At 47.0% G+C, this 18,199-nt stretch overlaps 1 protein-coding gene across 1 annotated transcript in view; it reads right to left on the reverse strand.

Moving 5' to 3' along the window:
• Positions 1–13,171: 13,171 nt before the first annotated feature.
• The window catches only part of Scube2 (signal peptide, CUB domain and EGF like domain containing 2), a 69,942-nt gene continuing 64,914 nt past the window's right edge, over positions 13,172–18,199 (reverse strand). Inside the window, exons 20-22 of the mRNA XM_051149212.1 lie at positions 17,332–17,484; positions 14,813–14,892; positions 13,172–13,540 (exon numbers count right to left, since the gene is read on the reverse strand). Coding sequence (XP_051005169.1) covers positions 13,388–13,540; positions 14,813–14,892; positions 17,332–17,484 — 386 coding nt within the window. The 3' untranslated portion in view covers positions 13,172–13,387. The remainder of the gene's footprint in view (positions 13,541–14,812; positions 14,893–17,331; positions 17,485–18,199) is intronic.

The raw sequence follows: 18,199 nt of genomic DNA on the forward strand, positions 1-18,199 counted from the left end.
GGGCAGAGGGTTTTCCGCATACAGAGAGCAGGGGCTGTTCATCTTCCAATCCTCTGGCACACTTCCATGACGGTTGCCCTCGTTCCTTTTTGTCCTGTCGCCTGGGTCCCTGCCTGGTTGCTCGTCCAATGAGTCGCCTAGGGAACTCTGAAAGACAACCCTGCCTTGTCTCTCTAGGACAGGTGCCTCCGAGCTTGGCAGGGTGTCAGAACAGCCCAGCACAGAGGGCCCACGTGGTTTGGGTTGGGACATCTTTCCTCAAGAAATAAACTAGGCGGGTAGATGCTCTGGGAAAGGGGTTGGGATTCTTGAGGCAGTTCAGCCCAGTCTTGCAGCCTTTTATTGCTGAGGATGTTCTGACAGAAGAGAGGGGCTCTCCGTCATAGCTAGTCTTCCCCCTGGGAACATCAGGAAGCAGAATCTGTCTGGTTAAACTGGAATTTGGCCATATCAAGTGTTGCTGAAAAATCAATGGGCCGTGGCTGGAGCTGGAATTCAGAGCGCATTGCTGTAGTGGGGTTTGTGGTCTGCAATTGGACCCGTGGCCATAGTACCCGCTGGGCCCCTTACCGCTTAAAGACCTTTCTTGCCAGACTGAGTCCATCACCCTTCCTATGCATGGTTGATGTGTTATGTGTTGAGGTTTGCTCCCCCTACCACAGCACGCACCGTGAGCTCCTGCAGACCATAGCGAGTCATTTTCTACTTCTGAGTCTGTTACCATGTGTACAAAAAAATGATATAGTGATATTGCATATTGAGTTTCGCATTATAAACTCTGAGGACTGCACTGACAAGAAATTCAAATAGTAATTCTTCACCTAGCCAAAGCCCTCTGCAGCACTAGACCATGTTGCCTTAAAAGTGGTTAAAAATACACAGGCTTTAAGGCCGGGCAGTGGTAGTGCACACCTTTAATCTCAGCACTTGGGAGGCAGAGGCAGGCAGATCTCTGTGAGTTCGAGGCCAGCCTGGACTACAGAGCGAGTTCCAGGACAGCCAGAGCTGTTACACAAAGAAACCCTGTCTCGAAAAACAAAACAAAACAAAAAATCACAGGCTTTGGAGTATGATACACTAGGTTTAAAGCATTACTTTGTCACTAATGAGCTATGTAACTTTCCAACAATGAGAATTTGGTTTTGTTGACGTATTGGTAAATTGTCCTGTGTTTGAGCCCACAGAGAACTTGGATCTAAAAGCAGGGTACCCCCCACTTTCAGACCAAGTATGTTTGTCTCAAAGTGTTCTTCAAGGCCTCTGGTCTGGAAATGAAAGGCCCATCCCCAACTTGGTGACAAAAAGGGAGACCAGCAAAACAGCCCGAGAGGAAAACTGCTGTGTCCTTGAGAAAGGCTGGGAGGTAAAGGGTTCCCTGCAGCTGCTCCTCTTCTGTACCCCGAGATATATAAGTGCCAACAGTGAGAACGAGAAGCCGGAAGCTCACCTCCAGAGGGCTTGTCCCTTGACAGAGGCTCAGTTGGGAACGCCAGCTGAGTGTCTCAACATTGCCAGTCAGTTTCTGCTAGATGCTGTGAGCCTTCCTGCCGTTACCTTCCTGCTGTTTTTATTATTTTCTTAGAAGCTTCACCCAAATGGACTCACCCTGGATGCTATCAGGATCTCTGGCTAACTGCTTCAACAGGCTCCCAAAGTCCAGATCTGCTGAATGTTTTGATTGCATAATTTGATGTTTTTATGCTTGTCTACCTACCTACCTACCGGTCTTCCTGCAATTTGCCGTTTGTTCTTTTATTTGGGCTTGCTCCATACTTAATAAACTCACCCATTCAAAGCTAGATCATTCTCTGGATTTTATGGAATAACTACTAGAAAATGATGCCAGTACTGCCTTTGTCTATCAGGGTGCTAAGAGGATCAAATGAGATTATCCAGATAACAGCTTGGCTTGTACCAAGAGCCCAGCAGACAGGAACTACTGTCATTAGTTGGCATTAACTGGACAACCTCCAGAGAACCCATAGGCTGTTTGCTATGTTATGAGTGGGTCTGACTATTGCTCCCTGTAAAACTTCAGGCACACAAATCAGACCTGAAAATCTTTCTTGATCTTTGGGGCTGAGGTAGGGGACTGGCCAGCTTTTCTCTTCTCCCAATGCTTCCCAGATTATGGATTTCCCATGTGTGCTGGCTAGTTTATGTCAATGTAACACAATCTGGGGTGACTGGAAAGGAGGGAACCTCAATTCAGAAAATGCCTCCACAATGCAGCTGTAAGGCACTTTCTTGATTAGTGATTGGTGGGAGTAGGCCCTGGGCTGTTGATGGTCCTGGGTTGAGAAAAGCAGGCTGCCAGGCATGGTGGTGCACGCCTATAACCCCAGCACTCAGAAAGGCAGAGGCAGGCAGATCTCTGTGAGTTCGAGGCCGTCCTGGTCTACAGAGCAAGTCCAGGACAGCCAAGGCTGTGCCAGTAAGCAGTGCTCTTCCACATCAACTCCTGCCTCCAGGTTCCTGCCCTTTTGGATTCTGTCCTGACTTCCTTTGATAATGAACTACAGTGTGGAAATGTAAGCTGAATAAACCCTTTCCTCTTTAACTTGTTTTTGGTCGTGGTGTTTCATTGTAGCTATAGTAACCCCGAGTAAGACACCATGCTAGGCAGCTCCCATCTAAGGTTCTCTGCACCCTACCTTGGCTGTTGCAGAGGATCTGTACTTAGAAATCATAGCAGGTCTGTACTGTTAAGATGTTTTTCACGTTCTTTCTCTTTTAAAAAGATTTATTTTTACATGTACGGGTGTGTGCTACATGTGTGAAATTCCTGAGGAGGCCAGAAAAGGCTGTCATATCTCCCAGAACTGGAATTACACATGATTGTAATCTGTCATGTGCATGCTGAGAATTGTACCTGGGTCCTCTAGAAGAGCAGCCAGCCCTCTTTAACTGCTGAGCCAACTTTCCAGCGCCCCCTCCCCCTTTATGTTAGTCTCATAAGTGAAGGAAAAACCCATTGTAACTTTCTTAAGCGAAAACTCAGAGTTGTTGTTGTTGCTGCTGCTGCTGCTGCTGCTGCTGCTGCTGCTGTTCCTTTCATTAAAAGATGCAGAGGCTCCAGGCCTGGCTGGGTCTATGGGCTGCATGGTATTTTGCATTTCAGGCCGGCTTCTTCCTCATGCACGTGCTTCCTAGCTTACACTCTGTTCTTGCCCCTTCAGCTGACAAAGAGGCCTTTGAGAACGAAATACAAAATGGGAGCTGAGACTAGGAGGCCAGGAGAGAGGAAAAGAGCAAAGAGGAGGAAACTTCAAAGAAACACTCAGCCGCTTTCCCCTTTCAACCCATACACATTGCCCATGGTACCCTGAGGTTCAAATGCCCATTCCCTGGAGCACTCTTATCTCACTAGACCCACCCTTCCGGTCAGTCTTCCTCCTGCCTGTGCTTCCCACTCTCATGACTTCCTGTGGCAGGAAGATTCTGCAAACATTTGTCCTCTGCAAGTTCCAAGTGTGTGCCAGGATGTCTGGCTACACAACACCCAAGTCTCGGTGCTAGCCTTGGAGACCTCTTCTAGGTTGTGGGTTAAAGTAGAAATAAGGTGTCAGTCCATCCCCCATCTTCCCGCCCCACTTCAGAGACATTCCGAGCATCACCACAGAATCAAAGTACAGAGCTGATGGCAGCCCTGTGGCTGCTTTCCAAAGTTGGCTGAGCCTTTTTGGGTCTGTTTCTGTCAGCAGTGATTTGGTTCCATGTCCTGGGATGGGGCCAGATTTTGATGTCAGATCAGACAGATAGAAAGAGAAGAAAGAGGGGGAGTCCTGGTGGCACTCAGAGGAAGGACAGCAGGTTACCAAGAAGAGACTTGATATCCTACGAGCATATAAAGGGGGAGGAAATCCCCCTCAGGCACGTCATAGGGGAGGGGGAATAAGGGGAAAATGGGAGTGAGGGAAGAATGGGAGGATACAAGGGATGGGATAGCCATTGAGATGTAACAAGAGTAAATTAATAAAAAAACTCATAAAAAAAAAAAAAGAAAGAGAAGAAAGAGATGGAGAGGAAGGAAGGAAGGAAGTTAGGAAGGAAGGAGGCTAGGCTTGCCTTTAAGTTCGGTTCAGCTCCTCCCTCCACAGCTCCCTTTGCTGCGCACCCCTGGCCAGGCTGAACAAGTTTCACCTTCCTTTGAGCATGCTGTCAGGGAAAGATGGTGGCGGGCCACAAACAGCAGAAAGATGAAGCAATCAGTACATCACAAGCAGACTGCTGGAAATGTAAATATGCGCACATTTACTACACACGCACGTGCGCTCGTGCACACACACACATAGACACACACACACATACATAGGGGCAGGGGAAGAGTGTGTGTGTTAGGGGTCAACCTGGGCTATACAGAAAGGTCAAGAGCCATAAAACTGCACCTCTAAAACCAGAAAGGAGAGAGGAGGAGCTTTTCGCTCACGTAACCACAGTACAGATATAAACTTCATAAATTTACATTGATATAATATTTTTATCTAAATTATTCATGTTCCAGTTTTGTCAGCTGGTGTGATAAGGTTCTTTATTATAATGTTTTCCTCTAGTGCAGGAGCCGCCTAGAGTCACAGCTCTTCAGCCTCTTTAATGCAGAATGTTTCCACAGCTCTCTCTGTCCTCTATGCCACTGATACAAAGAATACAATTCCCTGTGTTCATTGCTTTCTTTTTTCTTTTTCTCTTTTTTTCCTATGCTGTGACTAAATTCCTGGTGAAAGCATTTGAGGAAGAAACCTTTATTTTAGCTCATGGCTTATGAGGGGACAGTCTGCCGCAGCAGAGTTTGCAGTGTCAGGAGCTTGCATCGGGGCTTCCCCGCATCCCGGAAGACCAAGAAGCAGAGAGATGCAAACTGGTGCTCAACTCACTTTCTCATTTTTTCCTTTTTATTCAGCCCAGGACCCCAGTCTGTGGGATGGTGCCACTCACTGTCAGGGTAGCCTGCCCAGAAACACCCTCATGGATACACATAAAGATGTGTCCCACAGATTAGCAAAGATGTACAACCATCACCCCCCAAAAAACTCCATATTCATTAATTTTTAAAATATTATTTATTTGTTTGTTATGTATATAGTGTGCTGCCTACATTTACGCCTGAATGCCAGAGGGGATATTAGATCATATTATAGATAGTTGTGAGCTACCATGTGGTTGCTGGGAATTGAGCTCAAGACCTCTGGAAGAACAGTCAGTGCTCTTAACCTTTGAGCCATCTCTCCAGCCCTCCATACCTGTTATTGACCATTCTGCACTTTCTCTAAAAAATTCCAGCCCTAGATGACCTATAATCTACTTTCTGGCTTCATGGATTTACCTATTCTGGACATCTTCTATATACAATCTTATATATACAATCTATACATTTTATATATACAATATATACAATGATTGTGTTTTGTGAGTCACTTCTTTTAATTAGTACAATGTCTCCATAGTTCATCTGTTTTGTAACATACCAGTGCTTTTCTGTGGCCACATTATATTCCATTGTGTGGACATCTCTTGTTTTGTTTCACTATTGATTATTAATGAACATTTGAGTTCTTTCTACATTTTGGGTGTAGTCTCTCTCAGTGTGTGTGTGTGTGTGTGTGTGTGTGTGTGTGTGTGTCTGTGTGTGTGTGTAGATGTCTGGAGAGTGGAGGTGATGCTGGGTGTCTAAGAAGTGGACTCTAATGCAGGTAACAGAATGGTCTTGCTAGTGAGAGCAAGCAGGAAAAGAGAGCAAGCGTCCTTCTTCCATGTCTTTTATATAGGCTACTAGCAGGAGGTGTGGCCCAGATTAAAGGTAGGTTTTCCCACCTCAAAAGATCTGGATTAAAGGTGGATCTTCACATATCAAAATAAATAAATAAATAAATAAAGATTTAAAGCGGGTCTTCCCACTTCAAATGATATAATTAAGAAAAAGTCCTTCACAGATGTGCCCAGCCACTTGGGTTTTAGTTAATTCCAGAAGCGGTCAAGTTAACAATCCAGAACAGCAATCATAACAACTCAAAGGAGGGAGGAATCAGCCGGGTGTGATGGCACAGGCCTTTGATCCCAGCACTCAAAGAGGTGGAGGCAGAGGCCAGCCTGGTCTACAGGACAACCTGGTCTACAGAACAGCCAGGGTTACACAGAGAAACCCTGACTCAAAACAAAACAAAACCAATTAAAAAAAAAAAAAAGGGTGTAAGCATTTTGCACTTGGCTTTTAGAGTATTACATTCATAGTTACCTGGTTCTGTGTCTCTGGGCCTGTCACTGTGAGGCAGAGCGGAGAGTGATGGGAGCATGTGGAGAAGGAAGAGGAGGTTGTTCACCTGGAGACAGACAGGAGTCAACAAGCAAGGAAAGGACTGGAAAAACCTTCAAGGGTACATTCCTTGTGAGGACCCACTTCCTCCAAGGCTGCGCCTCCTACAGCACCACCAGCTGGAGATCAGACTCTCAACACCTGAACTTGAGAGGATGCTTCAAATTTGAACCATAACACAGGGAAGGGACAGAAAACACCAGACTGTACCTCCGAATTACCCATCAGTCCTAGGAAATATTCTGGGCTAAGAGACCAATCCAAAATAGGGGGATGTCATAGCCCCTAGAACCACAAATGCCAAAGCATTAGACACAATTACAAATTGGAGGTGATTTCCTCCTGTTTCTTCAATTTTTAATAAGGATTTAAAAATTTTAAGTTGTGCATACATGTCTCTGTGTGAGTCTGTGCACCTATGGGTCTATGTACCTGTGTATGGGTGCCTTTGGAAGCCAGAGGAAAATATCGGAGCCCCTGAAGCAAGCAGCCATCCATGGGTGTTGAGAATTGAATTCTGGTCCTATGCAAGAGCAGCAGGTGTTCTTAACATGGAGCCATCTTTGTAGCCTCTTCTTTCAATTCCTTTTCCTCATCAACTCAGAAATATATATCCAGCCTACTCTAATGCCTGTACCATAAAAAGGAATGAGTAATGATGGTGTCTGCAGGGGCGGGGGGTGGAGGGGTGGGGAGGCATTGACAAAGTATTGTTGATAGCTTGAAATCACCTAAATCAACAACTAATTTTGAGGCTAGGCAGAGTAAGGTTCTTGTTTGGATTTAGATCCAGGCATCCCTGGGTCTTGGCCTGCTGCAGGGCATGGCTGGCATACCCTGCCCTTACCCTGTATTCCCTAGCCCAGGGGTGGGGCTTCCCCACTCCCAGAGACTCTTCACTATGTAATCAGACATTTTGGTACCCCACCCCACTCTGCTCTCTCTTTCTGTATATCTTTCCCCCCCCCTCCTCCTTCTCCCACCCCCCCCACCCTGCACTCTCCCCCTTCTCTCTCCCTCCCCCTACATGGTGGCCAGAGTAGAGCTGCTTCCAGTAAACCTACTTCTATATACTATAACTTCGTCTTGCCATTAGCTCATTCCATTATTTCAGTCAGTTCTAAGCCAGTATTCCCTGTGGTCTATACAGTTCAGCACGCGGCCAACCATTTATCAAAGATCAGCCTTAACCTATTTGGTAGCATTTTATTTTGAATTTCCAGCATTTCAGTTTCCAGGCAAACAGCGTGGTCAACCGAAACACAGGTCAACTCTGCTTCCTGACCACTAGGTGGCACCAGTTCCAGGACTTGCTTATTTGCTTGGTGCTATGGTTAGCTAGTGTGTCCACACCATGCTAAGTTCTTGCTGTGGTGAGTGAAGGAACTTGCCAGGGCCAGTGCTGCGAGGCGTGTTTTGAGGATCCAGTGCCCTTGATGGATCTATATTCAGACCCCAGTGATTATCTTATCCTAATGAGAATAGCCACCGTGATCACATTGCCATCACTGACACTCGTCACCACCCGCCTTTGTTATGTCCAGTTATGTTTTTGCCTCTCTGCACTGGACTCTCAGTGCAGCAAGGACAGCGACCTATTGGGTTCACTACTGTACTCCTAGCTCCTACAATGCCTAGTGCTTAGTAGGCCCTTGGAAAGTATACACTGCATAAATCAATGACTAAGCAAACGTGCAACAAAGATGTATTAATAACTGAAGACTGTAGTTGCATTTTTCTGGTAAACTGAAAACCAAGCAACACTGAGCTTTTGTCAGTGTTTGTGGTAAAGGGTTCTTAATTTGCATTGTTTTCATTCAGCTTGAACAACTTGCCTGTAAATTAAAGTGGTTTCATTTTCTAAATCTCCTTTTTCCTACTGTGCTACTTGGGGGAGATCCTTGACAGATATTTGTGTCTTTTATTATTTTCAGAATCTTGCTCTGTAGCCTTGGCTGATCTGGTGATTGCATTGTGCTTAGGCCAGTCTCAAAATGACAGCCACACTGCTGCCTTCACTTCCTAGTGCTGGGATTACATGTGGGAGCTACCATATCTGCATACTCGTGTTTGTGTGGCCCGATTCACTGCCTGTAACCACTGGAATAGTCCTGCCGGGCCACCAGCCAGGCTCCTGCAGGCTGATGTGAATACCTAGAAAAAGGAAATGGGATGCGAGGTCCTCACTTACCCCTAGAATAGAAGACAGTCACAGAAAGGAGGACTAATGGTGGCCTCTAACTCCCTGTGGATGGGTCCCTTCTGGCCTCTTCCAGGACCTGCTTCGGGGACAGCTCATGGCTGGCCTATTAGGGATCCATGGGTAAGAAAACTCCCTCTACTTCATGAGGAACCATTTAACATCAGTCAATCCATTTGCATCTCCCATGCTCCTAAGAAGTGGTATAGACATGGATAAATCTCTCAGGACCCACCCCACCCCACTCTGGGGCAGGAAACAGATGCATACAGTTTTACACAATGGTATCTCTTCTGGGTCAAGAAGATTGTAGCTGGGCCTGGTGGGGGAGCTTGGGTGCACCGGCTGACTGGCTGAGGCAGTCTGCAGCAGGTCACACAGCCCTGTTCCATCTTCCTGGAACCTTCTACCCAAGGACAAGTGAAACCTTACTTCTTGCTGCCTTTCTCAAGTTCCCACATGCCACGTGAGAATCATCTGCAAATTCAAATCCAGCAACCGCCTATAGGCATTGCACTTACCAGCTCAGAGGATGACTCAGAGGAAGCAATTTCCCCAAGGGGAGGTAATCATCTGTCAGTGTGAAAAGGCAGGCTTTCATTAGCATTGGAAGTGGAGGAGGCGCTGCTGGATGCACAGGCGCAGCAGTGCAGTACGTGGCTGTAGAACAATAGCCCCAGCTGGAAGGTGGGGCTCACAGACTCGCAGGCCTGCTCAGAACTCCCCCACAGAACCAGCGAGAACGGCAGGAAGGTGGACACTCGGCTTTGGATCCCTCCCGCCCAGACCTGTGTCACCAGCCTCCTGTGTGCTGCCTCTGTGACTGCTTCCTCAAAGCCGCGCACATAGAGAGTCCTTGGTACCTTTTGAAAACATAGGTGGGGGTAGGGAAGGGAGTGGTGGGGGTGCTGGGGAGGTGGGGTCAGTGGGTAAAGTGCCCTCTGTATGAGCATGAGGACCTGAGTTCCATCTCCAGAACCCCCCTTAAAAAAATAAAATTAAATTTTAAAAAGTTAAGCTGGGTATGGTGGAGTGTGCTTGTAATCCCATTGCCTGGAGGGCAGACCCCAGGAGGTCCCTAGGCTCACTCAATGAGCTTCTGGCTGGTGAGACCCCTGGTCATAACAAACAAGGTAGGTGGCATCTGAGAGTGACATCAGATTGTTCTCTGACCTCCACATACATACCTGTGTACACACAGGTAGGCACACACACAGACACACACACAGACACACACACACACACACAGACACACACACACACACACACACACACACACACACACACACACACACACACACACACACACACACACACACACCACTCCAGGCCTCTGTTTAAAAGCCCATCACAGACTTCGAAGCATGTTTGGGATTAAACCCAAACCTGACCTTCTGAGTTCCACAGCTGATCAAATCTGGCCTGTCTGTGGCTCTCAGATCCGCTTGCCTTCTGACTAGCCCTCCAAGCTCACAGGCATGTGCCTGCCTACACCTCTGGGTGCCTCTCTGGGATGCTTTTCCCCCTGGTTTCCCCAGGCTGGCATGTAGTTTTCAGCTGAGTTTCAGTTCAGTTTCATCCATACTCCCCAAACCTAAAGTAGCCACTGTTAAACCAGCCAGCTTTTGTCTACAACCTAACACCACTGGCGAACTCAAGTTCACTGTCTCTTCCTTCTTAAATACAAGCCCCATGAGGGCTAGGGCCCTATCTTATTCCTGAGGCCTTTGGTTAATCTCTATGGCCTAAAATAGTACCTGGCACCGACTGGATGCAATGTGAGTTGACTGAGCAGGTAGCAAACTGCCTGGCGAGCTAGGCAGCCTCCCAGCAGGGCCACAGAACCTCAGGGCAGCTGATGCTTCTAGAGTGGGAGCTTGAGGGCCCCAGGGGCTCACGCTTGTAGCAGAAGCTCAGCTCTGGTGTATGAGGGTCCTTCAAAGCCACTGGCTCCCTGCAGCCCCCCTGCCAACCCTCAAGCATGCTCACCCCAGCCTTCTGGGAAGACAAAGCAACACACGTCGTCATAAACATAAAGTCACAGGGCCCAGCTCTCTGATCCTCCTCACCATCTGCTGAAATCTGAATTTCTACCTTATGGTCAAACCCAGAAATGTAGGTTGACTTGTAGCCTATCAAACTCCAAGAGTTCATTTTAATGATTAAAAAAAAAAAAGATTTATTTTATAGCCAGGTGTGATGGTACATAGCTTTAATCCCAGCACTCAGGAGGCAGAGGCAGGTGAGTGAGTTCAAGGCCAACCTGATCTACAAAGCCAGTTCAAGGCCAGCCAGGGATATATAATGAGACCCTGACTCAAAAAATAAAAAATAAAAATGATTAGTGGCTGGAGAGCTAGCAAACAGTTAAAAGCACTGACTGTTCTTCCAGAGGACCCAGGTTCGATCCCCAGTACTCACACATTGGCTTAAAGTCAGTCATCTGTAACTCTAGTCCCAGTGAATCCAACACCCTCTTCTGGCTTCCTTGAGCCAGGCCCGCCTGTGGTACACAGACATACACGCAAACAAAAACACCCACACACATAAAACAAATTTTAAAACATTAAAAACAAAGATTTATTATTTTTAAATGGCATAGGTATGTGTGTGGGCCTGAATATATGTGCACCACATGCATTCAATGCCCGAAGAGGCCCGAAGAGAGTGACAGAGCACCTGAAATGGAGTTCTAGGTAGTGGTAGTTATCTGATGTGGGTGCTGGGAACTGAACCTGGGACCTCTGCAAGAGCAGCAAGTGCTCTGACCTGCTGAGCCTCCTCTCCAGTCCCTTAATGATTTTTGTTTGCTTTGGGTTCTATTTTTTCCCCTGAAGACAGGGTTTCTCTTTTCTCTGTATAACAGTCCTGGCTGTCCTGGCACTTGCTCTGAGGACCAGGTTGGCCTCAAACTCATGGAGATCTGCCTGCTTCTAACCCCAAAGTGCTGGAATTCAAGGCATGAGCCACCACACCTGCCTTTTGTTTTTGTTTTGTTTTGGCTGTCCCGGACTTACTTTGCAGACAAGGATGGCCTTGAACTCACAGAGATTCACCTGCCTCTGCCTCCCAGAGTGCTTGGGATTACAGGCCACCATATCAGGCTCACACCTACCTCTTAGTGTTTGTTTGTTTGTTTTTTTTTTTTACTTAATATGTTTTTTTTAATTTTTTTTTGTTTGTTTTGCGTTTGTCTTTGAGATACAGTCTCTTGTAGCCCAGGCTGGCCTCAGAGTCCCTATGTAGGTGAGGGTGACCTCAAATTACTGCTTCCTGCTTCTATTTCCTGAGTGCTGGGATTACAAGTGCCACTGTGCCTAGCGAGACATTCAAATTCTTGAAGAGAAATTTTATCCAAATAAAAATAAAACATTTTATTAGGCCCTTTAAAAATGTCACCATCGCTAGGCGGTGGTGGCGCACGCCTTTAATCCCAGTACTTGGGAGGCAGAGGCAGGTGTGAGTTTGAGACTAGTCTGGTCTACATATAGAATTCCAGGCTAGCCAGGGCTACATAGTAAGACTGTATCTAAAAAAGGAAAAAGGAAAAAAAAGTCAATGTCATTAATAGATTGAAAACAACATTGAGTTGGAAAAGCAGGTCTAATAATAATGAAACATTCTGTGTTCTTTTTTAAAATGCATGTTAAACTTTTTTTTTTTTTTTTTTAGTACTTGGTACACAGAACTTTGTGCTATATAATTGCCACAGAAAGAACGAAACCCTAGGGCTGTATGTATATCCATTACAGAGAGGGCAGCTTTATTGACAGGACTGTTTGGGGGGAGTGGTATTGAGGGCCACACCCAGTCAAATGCCTCTACCACTGAGCTACATCACTAACCCAATAGAGTCTTTTCTTCGTCCACTGTAACAAGAACTTGGCCTGAGGGAAGGTTTAAAATGTTGACAAGTTCATGTGTGAAGGGAACACTGTTCAGTCGCACTGTACAGACCAAAGTGGCTCAATTGTGGGGCCTGTGAACCGGGCTGTGGCTGTACCATCAGAGAAATACAGTGCCCCTGTGTGGTGCCACTTCCTTACCTCAGACTCAGTGTCACTCCAACAGAATGGAAAAGGAAGGCACCTGTGCCAGTCACTATGGCACTCAGGGAGCCCTGGCAGTACTGACCCCGGACTGGTGGAGTCTCCCCTCTGTGACAGTGGATAACCGGATTCTGTTAAGATCACAACCAAGAGTTCTCTGAGCCTAGCACAGTGCTCAGCATGACTGAGGGCATAGGGGTGCCACCAGCACAGCCCTCTGCATTTGTTGTGTGTGTACTGATGCCTCCAGAGGGGCTACACTTGCCTTTTTTATTTCTACTTCTTTGGAGTCTTTTTTTTTTTTTTTTTAAGTCATCACTGCTTTAAACTCATACATTTAGGATTAAACTGGCGTCACTGAGGCTGAAGAAAGCTGAGAGAAAGGCCTGGGTGGCTCCTGGTGTGCTTGTGTTCCACTCCTGCTTGCCCTGGTTACCTCTGCGTGAGTACAGATGCTCCCTGGGAGAGGACTGGCCCAGAGGAAGTGGAGCTGCAGCCAGAGGGGCTCTTCTGTGGCCTCTTTTCCACTGCAGACCCATCAGAGGAGTGTGAACCCAAAAGGAGGCCATCTCAGGCAGCTTGCGCCACATCCAGGACAGGCGCCCCACTCAAAGCTGTGCGCAGTCCACGTCTGAAATGCTGGGAAAGAAAACCCAAGTTCAGTTTACCAAGATATCTGTATTATCATAAAAACTGAACTCTAACGAGTCACAGATACTGGGCATAACGACAGTCCGATGGCAGGCCGGCATGTGCAGGGTAGACGGCTTCAGCCCCCCTCTGGAGCCCACAGTAGGAGGACGCTTCTGAGTGGCAGTGTGGGAAGAGTCATTTGTAAGGCCTCAGAAACCTTGACACTTTGGAACGTAGCAACCGGATGAAAGATCTTGGAAACATCTCTCGGGACTCCTGGGCTGTGTACTTGAAGTAGGTCTGGGGGTGGGCCAGGACATCAAACAGGGCCCTGATAAGCTTCTTATCCTGGGAAGAACACAACGTTTGTTACCAGGCCAAGACTCTCAAACCCTCTGACATCGTGCCAAGAGGCTCGCAGTGAATCACGACAGAGGGTGGTTCACTAGCTAGCAATCAATCGCTTGGTGAAACTCGTTTCCTCCGATTGCTATCTTCTTCCCAGTTTTAATCTTTCTTAATTGTTAATAGTAAGTATGCACTAACTTATGAAAGAAGATTTGATATATGAAAGTTGTTTTTTTTTTTTTTCCTAAACCAGATGAGAAAATAGTTTAGGGCTAGAGATATGATGAGTATTTGCCATTGGTTACTTACAAGTATCTAAAATGTGGTGAGTGTTTGGATCCGGGCATCCCTGATTCCCTGACCTGCTGCAGGGTGTGGCTGGCATACCCTGTCCTCCACCCTGAATTCCCCAGCCCAGGGAGCGGCGGGCCTTCCCCTCGCCCAGACATTTCAGTTCCTCTCTCCTCTGCTCTCCTCTCTCTTTCTGTATCTCTCTGTCTCTTCTCCTTCTCTCTCCTGTGTGGTGTCTGAGACCTGCTTCCAACAAACCCGCATTTATACATTGTAACTTTGTCTTGTAATTAGCTGATTCCCCTGTTTCAATCAGCAGCCTTTGAGCCTGAACCATAAACTAGGAGCCAAAGGTCTTTCATTATCCAAGTTGAACATAAAAACACTGTTTCTATGCTTGGGTTTCTCCACAAGCACCCTCCACACCTGCCCCTCCACCAGTACCCAATGTACACAGCAGCTGTGTTTGCCTGCACAAGACCAGTACAAGATCAAGCCAAGGTTGCAGGATGCTCAGGGTTACAAATCCCCACCCTCAACTAAGGAGCTATTGACAGTTGATGGCTTAGAGGAGAGAGAGTTGGTTTTCTTCAGGGAGATGGCCCATGCTCCAGTGGCTGGCCCTACAACATACCCTAATTGTATATACTATGATTGGACTAACTGAATTCAGCGGGTTATTTTAGAAAACCCGAGAGAGATTATGAGGTTGGGGAGGAAATACCTTGGGCAAGGTCTGGCAGGAGTTAGGGGAGAGGTTAGATAAAATCAAAATAGATTGTGGCTATATGAAAATATATACGTATTATAACACTAAAGTTTATATGTATAAAATACTAAAGACAGAAACTTGATACTTAATAAACTAAGTCGTGGTAAAGTATGGAGCTGACCTTGGTCCCCATAGGCTCAGTGTCTGGAAGGTGGAGCTGTCTGTGGGGAGCGCATGGGTGACTTTCTGTGTACTGAGGCAGTACCCACCTTCAGTATTTCCTGGTGGTTCTCAGATGCATAGAGCCTGCCATCTCGAACTATGTCTTCAATGAGTTCCTGGTAGTCTTCTGTTGAAATAAAGGACATGTGTATGTATGTATGTATGTATGTATGTATGTATGTATGTACGTACGTATGTATGTATATATACATATGTGTGTATATGTGTGTGTGTGTGTACGGTTTTTCAAGAGAAGGTTTCCTTGTGTAGCCCTGGCTGTCCTGGACTTGCTTTGTAGCCCAGGCTGACATTGAACTCACAGGGATCACCTGCCTCTGCCTCCCAAGTGCTGGGATTAAAGGCGTGCACCACCATACCCAGCTAAAGGACATATTTTTCTTCTCAGTGTTTAATTGTTTCTAAACTCGAGCTTCCATCTTTTTTTAATTCCTGAGACGTTCCCTTGGTGGCTGCTCTCAGAGAACTCTCCATTCTGGCACAGAGAAGACATTCGGCACCTCTGCTCAGCCGACATCTGCCCCTCCTCCCTCCTCCCTCCTCCCTCCTCCACGGAGCCTTCTGTGCTTCCAGTCAAGATGCATCTTCCCTCCCTAAATCAAGGCATGCACACCAGTCATTCTACACTTTTTCCCCACACAAAAGTCATCCTACTGATTCCATCAGCATGAGCACACAGGGATCTTAAGGATGCCTTGCTAAACTCCATCCTTCTTTCTAGCTTCCATCTCCTGCCTCTCTTCCCTTCGAGTGAAGGGTCAACATCCACTGTCCACAACTGGACCTTTCTTCTCCTCCTAAACCCACTGCTGTCAGTTTTGTCTCAACCACTCCTCCCAAACTGCCTACTGAGGTCAGCAACGGTCTTCTTGTTGTGTGTCCTGGTGTCAAATGCTGGGCCTCACCTTCCTGCGTGCGTTAGTAGTGTTTGCCCTGACTGGTCACGCTTCTCCTCCATCCAGTTCCTCTCTGATCTTCTAGAACACGCTTGCTCTGGTTTTCTGGCTATCTCACTGGCTGCTCCCTGAGGTTCTTGCTTTCTTCTTGTTCCTGGCCTTTTGCTGTCATGGGGCTTGGGGGCTTCATGCTTGGCGATCTGCTCTTACCTCTGCTTCCTCTCCTGGGAGCTCATCTAGGCTTTTCTTTCCTTCACTGTCAGCACCTGCCACATCCCCACTCTCTCTTTCTCCATGCAGTGTATAAGGTGGCCAAGCTTACCACCAAGAAAGATTCCTCTCTTTGGTTGGCTTAGGGCTAGGGTGGAGAACTCGGCTGTCTGCGGAAGGAGAACATTCTTCTGCTTTTGCATCCAGCATCTCTTTGGTCCTGGCGTGCACACTGAATGTAGTGCATGCGGTACTACTTCTTTTCCAAATGTAATCTCGCCCCGCTTTGAAGTCTAGCCTGCTTCCCATAGTCATAACTCAAACAAGCACTCACAGAGCACAGCCCTCTCCAGAGACCAGACATGTACCACGTGCTGAGAAGCCACGTGAATTCTGAGAGCATCTGTGGAGGGGGTTGGAGACACTCCCAAGAAGTTTGCTCAGTCCGGAGACGGTGATGGGACACCATCACCATTAGTATTTGATAACCCACACTAGTATTGCTGCTACTGATGCGGCACCTTTGTCCTCACTCTCTTATTTTAATGATTATATAAAGTAAGTGTACAATTTCAAGGCCAGTTTGGGCAACATATGGTGACTTTGTGAACTATAAGACCCTGTCTCAAAACAAACAAACTACAAAGTCCAAATAAACAAAGTGTACGTTTTCTTTCTTTCTTTCTTTTTTAAATAGGGTCTACTGTAGTCTAGGCTGGCCTTGAACTCCTGAACCTCCTGCCTCCATCCTTTAAGTGCTGGATTGCAGGTATAATGCCACTGTGCCCTGCTTATTTTCGGTGTCTGGACCTCAGAAGACTGGCTTCTTTCCATTAAGGGAATCTACTATTAGGAATGCAGGCTGATGTGCTCTCTGGTGTAACAGAAAACCAAATGCTTCTAGAATATTGTCTTAAAAACAACAACAACAACAAAACCACATCCCTGTTTCCAAGAGCTCCCGCACCTCCTGCCTTTCAAACACAGAGCGGGTTTGTAGGTAAAAACTCAGGCTCTGAAGTCTCTAGACTTGGGTCATCCCAGTTCGGCAACTCTGTCATGTCATGACTTCAGCTCAGTTATTTAAATCTCTAAGCCTGGGTGGCCTCATTTGTCACATCAGAAAGTGACTGGGTCTGCTTCCTGGGGTGACCATGAGGAATGTGCCTTGTAAAAGGTAACTGTGGCAAGTACCTGGCGCTCACACCTCACTCTACCAACTGCCCCTGTATTTTCTAACCCATTCTTTTCCATCCCCACAGTAAGTGTCCCCAAATGGCTGTTTAAAATGTGGCCCCACTGAGTCAGCCGTGTCCTTTTGCCTCACCCTGCTTGGCTAGCTGAGTGAGTGTGCTTGCTAGCATCTGCCAGCTGGCTCAGAAGCCAATTTCTTCGAAGCAGAGCCACGCCACCTGTACCATGGTCGCACAGCTCTTGCTTACCATCATATGTCACATAGGGGACCTGAAAGCCTCGGGCACTGTTCCCTTCATTGGACTTGAACTGAATCCACAGTTTCTTTGACCTGGAGGTGAAGGCGATGGGGCGTTCGTAGGTCTGGCAGGTTTCATATGTGGTCACGGAATTTGATGAAGCTGCCAAAGGAAGACAGAGAGGGCGGGGCTTGAGAGGCGTCATGGCACCGGCAGTCAGGGAATGCTCATCTTTAAAAATACTTAACCCAAGCCTGGCATGGTGGTGCACGCATGCCTTTAATCCCAGTACTTGCAGATCTCTGTGAGTTCGAGGCCAGCCTGGTCAACAAAGGGAGTCCAGGACAGCCAGGGCTATTACACAGAGGAAACCCTGTCTCAAAAAACCAAAAAAAAAAAAGAAAAGAAAAGAAAAGAAAGAAAACACTTAACCCACACAATAAGTTAAACTCAGGAATTCTTGGGCTGAGGGAACAGCTCCCTTAGTAAAGTGCTTGCCTTGCAAACATGAGGCTGTGAGGTTGATATCCAGAACCCATTGGGGGCGGGGGTGGGGGTTGGTTGGTTTTGAAGTCAGACATAGTAGTCATGGGAAGGCTGAAACATGTAGACCCCTGAGGTTTACTTCCCAGACAGCCTAGCCTGCTTGACTATAAAAGAACCTGTTTCAAAAAACAAGGTGGATGGCAGCTGAGGAATGACAACTTTAGTTGTCCTCAGGCCTCCACTGCATGCGCACACAAACACACACACACACACACACACACACACACACACGGACTCTCTGGCTCATCCTAACAAAGAAAGCCTTAGAAATGGCTGGGGCTGGGGGGCGGGAGGGAGAGATTATACTTTACCCCAAGGAAAGCCTAAGCCC

The sequence above is a fragment of the Acomys russatus genome, chromosome 7 (genome assembly GCF_903995435.1).
Source record: "Acomys russatus chromosome 7, mAcoRus1.1, whole genome shotgun sequence".
Taxonomy (NCBI): domain Eukaryota; kingdom Metazoa; phylum Chordata; class Mammalia; order Rodentia; family Muridae; genus Acomys; species Acomys russatus.